This window comes from Ambystoma mexicanum, chromosome 7q, assembly GCF_040938575.1.
Source record: "Ambystoma mexicanum isolate Mex_15411 chromosome 7q, UKY_AmexF1_1, whole genome shotgun sequence".
NCBI lineage: Eukaryota > Metazoa > Chordata > Amphibia > Caudata > Ambystomatidae > Ambystoma > Ambystoma mexicanum.
The window spans coordinates 914,585,756-914,597,842 of NC_090941.1; the positions used below are offsets into that span (position 1 = coordinate 914,585,756).

The following is a 12,087-nucleotide window of genomic DNA, read 5'->3' on the forward strand; positions in this document are numbered from 1 at the left end:
ATATTTCCGACTAAGGGAGATCCTAAAATCCAAATGGCCAGACTTTCTGTGAGGCCCTACTCCCTCCCCGATACTATCATATATCATCTCCCCACTGACCACCAAGAAACTAGTCTCCACTATATACAACCCGATCAGAGCACAAAAAGAAAGCAACAGGAAAAACTAAAATTGGGAACTGGCAGTGGGAAGGCCATATGCATACAAACCCGTTACCTGTCCCTGAATCACTGGTACTGATTAACCCATTTCAAGTTCCAGCATCAGGTCTATTACTCGCCTGCCCGCCTGCACCAGCTGCAACGGTTCTTTCCTGATAGATCCTCTATTTGTATAAGGTGTGGCTCCGACAGGCAGATTTCTTCCACGTCGCTTGGACCTGCCCACTCATTAGACCATTCTGGGAAACCATCGAAAATGCCATGTCTCAAATGTTAATGACCCAAAGACACTATTGTGAGTTGTGGCTGCTGGCAATGATTGAGGGTGGTACCCGTGCAGAGAGGAAACTGTTGGGGATGGCATTAGTGACAGCTACATCTCTAATGGACAGGTCCTGGGGGAAACATAGAGCACCATGTTTCCAGAGATGGTTGAATTGCATGAACTTGTGCGAGAAGAGAGAATTACAATATGCAGCATTATTGCCAAGTACCAGCAGCCCAAAGGAATACTGGGGCCCCTTCACAAACCACATGGCGGAAAGGTGCAGAACTCACCCGCCACGGCTTGGAGCTCCGAAGCCGGGAGGGGCCTCTCCCCATGAGACTACATTGAACTATGTCTAGGAAAAACAATGTACAATGAAAATATATACGCATTTAGATACAAACCATCCAGGCCAAAAAAATAAAATAACAATTGAACAGGAAGTTTACACTGCCAATTTACACTGGCAACAACCGGGACCCAGCCTCCTAAAACTCTATGAATAGTAAGATAAGCCGTAGCATGAAAATGGTAGAGATTAACTCATTGCTGCTGTCAATACAGGTGCCACACAGGAGAGCCCCGCACAGATGTCATCAGGACCAATGGTTAAACGTGGAATGGTTAAAATACACTGCGCTAGCTATGCTGTAATTGCTCAAGGGTGGGGGAGGTTATTTTTTATGTAACAGCGCCACGACGCCTCAGGGTTGCTGTGCGCTATACAAATGTTAATAAATAAAATAAAGAAATATCACCCTGTCGGTGAGGTTGTTACTGTTAACCACTCTATGAAACTAATAAAGAAAGTTTTAAAAAAATAAAAAATGTTATTTGAGGAGAAAACTCTTGTCGGTGAGGTAGCTTTTTTTTTTTACTTTGATGATGTTGGCTTTATAATATTTTTCCTGTGCACACATTGAGACTGGCACTGCCGGGGGCCCCTCTCACTCAAGTCACCGTAAGCAAGAGGGACTGACTAAGCAGTGCCATCATGAGGAAGTGCAAGAATGGCAAACTGCTCTCTGCCTTGTGGGGCAGGGTTGCCCCCGATCAATCCCATCTAAGCAGTGATGTGCACAAAACCATCATAGCATTGAAAAAACAATCCTTGCATACTTGCCTGTGTAAGCGTGCTTCTCAGCGCAACCATTGCAGGGGTTCATTGCTTCAGGCCACTAGCACCTCACTCCCCTCGAGCAGGGTCATGGGAAGGCGCATTGCACGACCACTGCGTTGCTGCCTTCAGCTCTGCAGATGGTTTGAAGGTTAAGGCTATGGTCATCTGCCTCACTTGCATCTGTGCTCCTCTCCTCTCACCCCCTCCCGATGTATTCCTGTCTACCCTGGCAGTTGTCACAATGGTTGGATCCTGTAAATGGATCCTACAACCAGTTATGCATTCACTACAGCACAACGTGTCTTGCATTTTGTAGTGTGCAGGGATACATGAGGACACACGAGGTGGGTAAACTCAGGGAAGGTTTATTATCATTAACATATTAAAGGGGAAAAGTAGGAATGGTTGTGAGCCCCACCAGACTTTGACGACTTCCTCCTCCGCTGGCCAACCGTCTCTCACCCGAACTCTGTCCTCGTTGCTGGCTTCTCAAACCACGCTCAATCCGCATGACAGATGGCTCATCTCACGCGGATCGAGCTTCAATTTCCAATTTCTTCAACACAAGCATTACCTCATCTCTCATTGATAGTGGGATACAGGTTGACAGTCTTTCTTCATTTGAATCTTGTGCACAAATCCTCGTAGACATCCAATTTCATTGCAGAAAACCTTTTTTGTTAATTTTTTTATTTCAGCATCTTGTACATTGCGGTTCTCCACTGCAATCACAGATTTCTCTGCATTTGTGTTCTAATCTCACTTTAAGTTTCCGCTGATACGTCCAACTCAACAGTGGCATCTTTCCTTTTCTTGTTACATATATCTTTCCCTTTGCTGTCCGGTCTTTAAATTTTAGAGTTCCCCAAAACCATCCTATCAGTTCGATCTTCACCCCTCCATATGCCTTGAGGGTGATGTCAATCTCATTAAGAAATTTGTGTTTTGATTATCCCATTTGTCTTGTGGTAATAGCATGTATTTAGCACCAAATCGATCATCGTATCCATTTTTGTATTTATAAAGACTGGAACTTTAGGGCCATCTCTTCTTCATCATCTTCAACAATCATGGATACACACTCCTCTCCCTCATCTTCACTGTGATCACTTCTGATCCAATACGTGGATGTCTTTTTTTAATTTACAGCATCTTGAGAAATGGCCCTTATTTTTACACGCGCTGCAAATAATGTTCAAAGCTGGGCAATCAGGATCATCTGCCCAGTGATTGGTACTGTCGCACTTGAAACATCTGCCTAGACTGTTCTTCCTGGGACGCCTTGTTCTACGTCCACGAAATGACGGCCTGCCTCTTCTGTTATCTCTCCAGGATGACCTACGTACTTTTTCCAAATTCCTTCTTCTATCAGTGGTGTTGCTAATTGATGTAATAGTGTCACTGACACTAACATTGGGTGCGTTCGACAATGTATTTATCCTTGTATATTCTGTCTTAATACTCATTGATTTCACTCTGTTCTCTAATATCTTGATGCATTTATCTGTATGTTCTACTTCTTTTGAAACACATAGAACTGTGTCTAATGATGGGTCATCTTCCGACCATAGCTTTTCTCTCACTTTGGCATTGCTGCGCTCCAGCATAAACTGGTCTCTCAAACGTTTGCCAAGTTGATTATTAAAAATACAAGTCTTTGCTAATTTCCTTAAACAGGTAATGGGGGTCTTTACAAGTTTGCTGGTCCGGGAACTATGGTACCAGTAAGCTTGCTGGTACCGTAGTTCCCGGACCGGCAAACTGAGTACTGCTCGCAGGAGCCAGTACGGCCGCCAGGTCTGATCTGGTGGCCGTACTATAGCGAGTATAGCATGTCGGATGCACCAGCAACATTCAGAATGGTGCTGGTGCATCCGACCTCCCCATTCCCATTGAGCCCTGGAGGGCTCAATGGGAATGGGGAGCATTCAATTCTGGCACCCGCGAATGGGCAATTACCGGGTCCGGCAGGGCCGTAATGACCCGGTAATTGCCGATTTGCAGGCACCAGAAGAAATTGCAAGTTTGGTGGCAGCCTGCCGGTTTTACCACTTCAGGAAGATCCGGCAGGTCCTCACATTTTTCTTGACCTGCAGAACCCAAAAAGTGCAGTAAAAGAGACTTTCTTCTTTCAATACTGCAATTTTGACCACAAACCACATTTGCATAATGCTCAAAAGACGTAATCCATCGTTTCCACAGTGTTGTGGGTTCTCCTACTTCAGGTAGGAAAAACGCAGGTGGAGGTACACTGCTGAATGCCATAGTATGATTGATTTGGCGGATTGTTAGTATGTTGCTGGTATAATGTGCAATTGGAATATGAGTTTTCTTAGTGATTTTACAGTTGACAGTATTGGCTTGTTATTCTGTATTTCTTCGTGACATTAAAGTGACTCTTTGCATCGCTGGATTAACAAATAATGTAAATTCCTCTGATGCGAGGGCTCCTTGTATACAATTGTATTGAGAAAGTTATTTTCCACTGTAATTTCCTGTGATGTGAGGCCTCTTTGTATTTAATTCTGCTGGGAGGGTTATATTCTACCGTGGCCGTGTCAGAAATAGCTGTACTTCAGCTGTGAGGCATCTAGTTACATGCAATTGCATCGTGCTTTACTCAATGATGGCTGCTATGAAAAAGAATGGACAATGTCCGGTGAGCTGCCTGACCTAAAAATGGCATCGCAAATCTTGGGAGATTTGAAAGGAATTAGCCAGATTTGGTTACCCTTTCCGGCAAATGTTGTGAATTGTAATATTATTGTGCTCTCAACGCAGCGCTGTGCAGTGTGATTGCCGGCGCTGTGGAGCGGATCTCTCTCACCTTATAGGATGGCAGATACTCTTATCGTGGGTGCGACGGGGCTCACACTGGCACAGCATCCCATCCTCGTCGCCACTTGTAGTGTGCAGGGATACACGAGGACACGCAAGGTGGGTAAACTCAGGGAAGGTTTATTATCATTAACGTATTAAAGGGGAAAATTAGGAATGGATGTGAGCCCCACCGGACTTGGACTTCTTCCTCCTCCTCCTCCGCTCGCCAACCGTCTCTCACCCGAACTCAGTCCTCGTTCCTGGCTTCTCAAACCATGCTCGATCCACGTGACAGATGGCTCATCTCACACGGATCGAGCTCACTGCTACACATTTGTATCTTTCTCTGGGGAAAAATTGATCAAATGCAATAATAGTGCACATGCATACTGATAAGTCTGAGTGCCAACATGTTTAAGATTCTCGTACTTTATTGCAGAAATGTGTTAATATGCCATATCATCGTACCCAATCAGGGCAAGGCTAACTCAGCCTTTCCTCTCTATAAGATTGATATGTGTGTACATAACCAATGTTTACAGTAAGACTTGCTGTGCAACAAAGCAATGTACCTGCAAGGAAAACACTAATTAGAAAACTAACAGCATCAAACCCCAGATAAATGAATTTACAATATATCGACTGGATGCAAACTATAACATGTGACACTAGGCTGGGTGACCTGAAGTACATGGTAGCAGGGTCTTGTGGTGTATTGTTTGGGTCAGGCACAATATGGTTGTGCTCATCAGTATTTAGGCCATACTCCCTTGTCAGAGCCACCTCTCGATTTCACATCCTACATAAAGCACTGCTCATGTCTACACAAAGCACAAAGAAAATAGAAAGCAATAAGAAATAAATGTAAAGGGACAAGCACTTCTGTGCTCTATGGCGCAACAAGAATAACGACTACAAAAGAAAATACAATAATGACGTGAAATACGAAGATTAAAATGATGATGCAAAGCAATTGCATCAAACCTTTCCTTTCTAAGATGCTTGAATGCCTTCTCTATTCTCTGGTTCCTGTTTTTGTTACTGAGAACTTTATTCTCCCCTGTTTCCAGTCAGGGGTTGTCCTTGTCACTCTATGGAAACCACTCTTCTTTCGGTTTGTGACTCACTTCTTTCTGCTGGCTATTCTAAACACTATTCTCTTCTTGTATCATTGGTCTTCTCGGCTGCTTTTGACACAGTGAATCATACTTTACTTTGAACTTCTCTTTCTTCTTTTGGCTTTTCTGGTCCCGTTTAATCTTGGTTCCGTTCCTATCCATCTTATCGCACATGCTCAGTAACCTGGGCTGGGAGGACCTCTTCTAATACTTTACCACTACTTCATAGCATCCCCCAAGGTTCTGTTCTTGACCTTTCCTTGTTTCTCTTTACACATCTCCCCTTTTACCTTTCCTTGTTTCTCTTTACACATCTCCTCTAGCAGATATTGCATCATCTTTCAGTATCCCACATCATTGCTATGCGGATGATACCCAACCCTTCCCGTCCTTCTCTTCTTCCATGTCTTCTTTTCACGACAATCTTGCTTCCTGCCTTTCAGCCATCAAAACTTGGATGTCTGATAATGTTCTTGTTCTAAACACAACCAAAACTGAAGTTCATTTTCCCTACTAACACTCTTCCTCCTCTTTCTCCTCTCCTCCTCCTTTTGTCTCTTTCCTGCCTTCCCTTCTTCCCATCTCTTGTTTTGTTCATAATCTTGGTCTTTACCTTGATACCGATTTACTTTTTCTATAATCATATTTTGACTCTATCTCGCTCCTGTAGTTCTCACCTTTTCAATATTCGTAAAGCTCATCCTTTTCTCCCGTTTAATGCTAATAAACCTTTGATTTCCTCTCTTATTTTTTTACGCCTATTCTATTGCTCTACCTTACTCTTTGGTCTCCCCATCTCTGGTTCCATTAAGGACTGTCTTTAATGCTTCCGTTCGTTTGTTATATTTTCTTTCCCCTCATGACTATTTCACTCTCACTATAATCTCTTGGGTGGTTATCTTTTCACTCACACCTTAAATTAAATGTTCTTTGTATTGTATTTAAATCTCTTTATGGTCTTGCGCCTCTGTAACTTTCATCTCTTGTCTCTTTTCATATCCCATCTCGTGCGTTACGTTCTCAGACTCAATTCTTGTTATCAGTCCCACCACACCCCCCTGCACCCAGTCACGGTTTTGTTCTTTCTCCTTGCTTGCCCCATATCACTGGCACTCTTCCTCTTTCTCTTCATTCTATTACTTCTTATTCTTTATTTCATACTTTTCTTAACAACAATCTTCTCCAGTCTTAAGACAATTTTTGTATAGCTTATTATTTTACATCTGATTTTACTGCAAGTGTATCTTGTTTAGCGCTTTGACGTAAAGAGCTATATAAATTACAAATAAAATACAAAATAGGGCAAAACATATCTCAGCAAGCTATCTGACAGATCCACCTCTACAACTCATGGTGCCAATTGAGAGAGATAGTGCTGCACCCTATGATTTTCAGGTTGGTGCAAAGAAGTCATGTGCTCAAAGAAGCCAATCAAGAAATTCCTACTGTTAGAATTCAGCAGCCATCTTGGAAAGTCAATCATTCAATTAGCAAATCAAAAGTTACAAATACTCCAGGGATAGGATCTACACAAAACCCAAAGAAAAAACAAAAGAATCAATCAGCAATGAATCTAAAAGGACAAAGCAGTTGCATACTCTACGGTACAACAAGGGGAAACATGTTGAAAAACATGAAGATTAAAAACAATGGGCAAAAATAGTAGCATCAATAGGGAATATATGAGCACAGTGAGACACGAGACAGCTCTGCCTCTACAACTCAGTGGGCCATTACCATTCTTTAATGGGGCATACATTTACCATAGGGATGTAACGGTATAACGGTATACCATTAAAGATACCGTGAACAGCTTAATTGAACAATAATAACCATCACATTGTTTATACCGGTATACCGTTAAGTGTGAATTTCAATCTGATTTGGAAAGGCTACAGTAAGCAAGTGCTGCACAGTCTTGGTCTTGCACTGTTGGATGTGCTGTCTGCCAAGAGGGCCTTATTTGGCAGACAAGAGCATAGGGAAAGTGAGGCCACATTAGTAAATGCAGCTTTGCTGCTGTGACTGCTCTTTCTCTGTGACCAGTAGAGTCGGGTCAAAGATCAGACGACTTTGCGCAAATTGTGTTGAAAGCTACCCAGTGCCTGAATCTTTGTGTTCTGCATGCAAAGCTGGTAACGATGAGCTGACTGACTGGCTCTATACGCATACCTGAGACTCCAGTTGATAGACTCCGCCAGACCTGGATTTCATGGGCAAACTAGAACAAAGTTATTTTGTTTCAGGCATTATTTATTTAAAGGCAGCATACAGAGTTGATACGTTTTCACATAGTTGTGCTGCTCCACGCTACAGGTCAGATCTTGTATGGTGATTGTCCTGATTTTCAATTTGCAATTAGCAAGACCACAGGGACATCACGAGGGTGAGCTGAGGGCCTGAACTGAAAGTGATAATTTCATTTTTCCTTTTGTTCGTATGTAAAAAAATGTAATAAAATGTTCAGTGACTTTCAAAACAGTGGAGCTAGGAGCACTTTGCTTAGCAACCACTCAGCCAGCAGGAGCAGAAACGTATCAAATCAGCCTGGCCCGGCATCATGTGCCATTAGTTCAGTAAGTTAAGGTCCTACTGCACTGAGCAAACACACATTGGAACAGCTCTTGCTCTGGCTGTGCAAATTGTAAAAAAAAAAAAAAAGGACAGCCAGTGAAGTCATGCATATCAAATTACTCTCCCCAAGGTTTAGATTCAAGGAACTTAAGTTTCTCATGGTCATGGATCGGATATCCATCCAGTTCTGTTTTAGCTTAGAATTCTGGGATTGTAGATTTCCCACCAATTTGAAAGATGGGGAACTACACATCCCATAATTCAAAGGGGGAATGAACTGGATGCCCTTCTGATGCATGTCCACAAACAACTTTAGCTCTGTAGAAAAGGCATGGACTGGCCTTTAGGGCAATAGGCCCATGGCCAAACCAAAAACGCGAAATGCTTGTGTGTGCCAGTTTTTCGGGTCAAAGTGGAGCGCAGTTTTTTGGCCAAAGTGGGCCAGTTTGATGAGTGACTTCACTATGCGGCTAATAGTTTTGCCCACTGTTGCTGAATAAATATTCTTTTAAATGTACAATTTGCATCACATTTTATCAAAAATCTCCTCCTTGGGTACTATTCAAACAGTGTTCCAGAAGGAATGAATACCCATTTGCAACTGTGGGACACTTCTATGTTGGTGCCCGAGACAATTTTATGCCTCAGTCCGACCCTGCTGTAGACTGTGAGAACACTGAGCCCATCAGGGCTTTCTGCTAGTAAATAGTGTACATTTGCACATTGGCACTAACGTTGTTGCTTCGCTTGATCCTTCACCTACCTGCCTTCTGCATATGGCACTAGACTCAAGCAGGCAAGACAGCTTCTACATTCAATTTGAGGTATCCAGAGCAATGGGTGTGAAATATTTCTTAGGTCTATTCTCAATTTGTGACACCACCCATGAAAGCATTCCTCCCACTGAACTCACATCACAAGGGTCTTAATGCACTCAGACTTGGGGAAAACGGTAATGATGGGGCTCTGGTGAGGTGGTGGTCTAGGCCATATTTGTGCCGATATTTATTTTAACTTTGTCATTTTCAATGGGTTTTTTTAGCCACTATCTTTAAGAAGGTAAATGAACATGTATTTCAAGAATCAAGAAAGAAATCAACAGCGCCCACTGAACGCTGTCCCTTTAGGATTACATGGTCAGTGGTGACTCCGACATCAGACTTTCATAATACACCAGGCAGATGGTAAACAAGCAATAGTGATTAGATCACTATGCAACCTTTCAGTGTGTCTATGTTGGCTATGACATTTTGACAAAAGAAACACAATGACATGGGCTTTCAGACCGCACATGAGTGACTTTTCTCCCTTTAATCGGATAAAGAGTTGTCAAAACAAACGTTTTGTCGCAGCGAGGGGTCATGATGCCCATGCCATGTGGTTCCAAATAAATGCAAGTCGAGGCCAATTTTCAAAGCGATGACCTGTGACTGAGCAGCAAGCTCATTGCTCAAAATGTGCATTATAACACTCCACTAGTCACTCTTTCATTCAAGGCGATCAACGAGTGAGACCAATTCTGCAGCCGCCTTAGATTCCTGGAGGATCAGCTAAATATGTGCAGAGACAAGTGTCAAAATGCTACCTTGCTACAGCTGGAAAATCCTGCCTGCGTATTCGTAAGTTATTCAAAAAGCATTGACTTAATGGTAAGTTAAAGAACTTCAAATGCAAAAAGGCAATGTAAAAAAAAAAAAAAAAGTTCTTGGTACAAGTAGTTTCAGTTGGAGCCGTTTTTAATGCCATTCCGTAAACCACAAGTGCCTAACACAAAATCAATATGTAAGCAATAGGAAGAATAAATACAGTGCCAAGAAGGAAAGGGATTTACTTTGGGTTGGCAGCTTTGGAGTTTATATATTTATAATGGATGTTTCCTAAACGTATGACAATGGGGGATTTCCCTAGTTCTATCATTGAATTTACATATAATAAGTCACACCGCGAAATTCACTCATCTCTGTGGCTATTCCCTGCAGCCATACCAAAGGGTAATATGTCAGTGATTACTGAACACCTTTTGGCCTGCAAGTAAACTAAAGGCTGTAACGTAAAGAGATAGAGAGTGTGTGTGTGTGTATATGCGCACAAGCGCATACTACAATCAGCCTCCATTGAGCTGTGGCATGCAGATTATCAAGATGGCAACATGTTCATCTTCACCAGTAGCCAGTGGGGGAGCCAAAAGCCTAAATGACCACTTAAGAAAAGCTATTAAGTTTGATTTGCCAGTCGCAGCAGAGCTCCCTCCTCCCTCCTCTTCTCCACACGTGTGTTTGTGTTGTTTGGTGAAAGCAAGGGGTGGCATTTCAGTGGAAAGTATGTTGAAAAGCCCAAATCTGGCCGTGGGTGCCTGGTATTTGTCAAGATTAGTTAACTCAACCTGCTATACCGCGATAACCATGATATACCGTCATTTGGCAAGAAGGTTATCGTACCACCATAAAACTAATACTGTGACACCCCTAATTTACCACATAAACTAAAGGGTTCAAAAAGGACTGCAATTTACAAAACAATTATACAAATGACTGAAATGAATAATGTATTTGTCGGACATAAAGCAAGTTACCTGCATGCACGCATCCTGTCCCTTGATTGCAGAAAGATGTGCTGCAGTCCAGCCCCTCGTGGTCACATCAGTTACATCAGCCCTATGCCACAGCAACCAATGAAGGCACTACAGAAAAGAAAGAAAACAGGACTTAAAAATGCAGCCGTGAAAACTTCCTACTTGAGGCTTCAGAATGTAAATGCATTGGGAGCCGAAAGATGGGTGTTCATTCTTATGGCTTTCTTAGTGTAGATGTAAGTATACTTTTCATCCAAGACAAAGCAATCTGCCCTGTATTTAAAGTTGCTTTGAAGGCATTAGATGAACAATGTGCCCACTAGCGTGGAGTTAGTTTACACATAAGATAACATGTCCTGTTAGGCAGACTTGGACTGGCCTATAGGACAGTAGGGCAATGCCCTCACCAAAAACACAAAAAGCTAGTGTGGCCCAGTGTTTTTGGTAAAAGTGGGCCACTTTGTTGGCCCAAGTTACTTCACCATGCGACTAGTAGTTTTTAACAATGTTAATGAATAAATATTGTTTAAAAAGCACAATTTGCATCACATTTGATCTTAAACCTCCTCATTGGGTACTACACAAACAGTCCGTCACAAAAGGAATTGCCATTTGCAACTGTGGGCCACTTTTTCATTTGTACCTGAGACAATTGTATGCCTAAGTCCAACCCTGCTATTAGGCCCCAAGGCCCTGGCTAATTTAATCTTCCTTATAATGTTAATGACATCTTTCATTACTTTTATTTTAATACTTCCCAGACAAAGCTTACGGGATATCATTTGTTCAGCTCTCCATCACCAAAGTAATTCTCTATAAAGGTTCACTATACACTTTCTGAGATTGGATCGATTGTGGTGAACACAATGTGCGGACGGGCCTTTAATCACCTTAACCCATACAGGCCCACCACTTAAGAAGTGAGTACACAGTTGTACGTAAAGCAAGTTAATTGTACAATTATACAGGGAGCAGTTAGATGGTACCGTAGGACCAAACCAACCCAAGTCTCAACAGACCACATCAGTTGACATCTTTTATACATGTTTGCAACAGTTAAAACACTCCCAGATATTTTACTACAATCCACCCCCACATGTGACTGGACAAAACCCTCTTCAAAGAAATCCCATCTTTCTCCAATTCCTACGTTTTCATTGGCCATTTTTATCTTAGCTATCATTTTCAGCTCATGTGTAGAACACACCTCTTATTGTGATTCGTTGTGGTGGGTCATGGCATCATTATTGATTAAAACATTTGTATGCAAACATTCATTAGTAGCAATAACTGGCCTAAGCAGTTTAAATCTTGACTCTTAATTTTCACATGGTTTGCATTAATATTCCCAGCAATATGAGGAAGGCTGGGTAAATAATTTCTCTTTAAATTAGTGATGTTATGTCATTCCCCAGGTCATTGGTTTCATTGTAAAATGCTTATCTAAATGCCTG

The 12,087-nt window shown here is 42.2% G+C and overlaps 1 protein-coding gene across 2 annotated transcripts in view; it reads right to left on the reverse strand.

The window, feature by feature from the left end:
• ANKRD42 (ankyrin repeat domain 42) overlaps window positions 1-12,087 on the reverse strand; it is a 617,667-nt gene that overhangs the window by 535,037 nt on the left and 70,543 nt on the right. For both annotated transcript variants that reach the window (XM_069639864.1, XM_069639863.1), the window contains exon 3: window positions 10,634-10,741. In XM_069639864.1, the coding sequence (XP_069495965.1) occupies window positions 10,634-10,741 (108 nt within the window). The remainder of the gene's footprint in view (window positions 1-10,633; window positions 10,742-12,087) is intronic.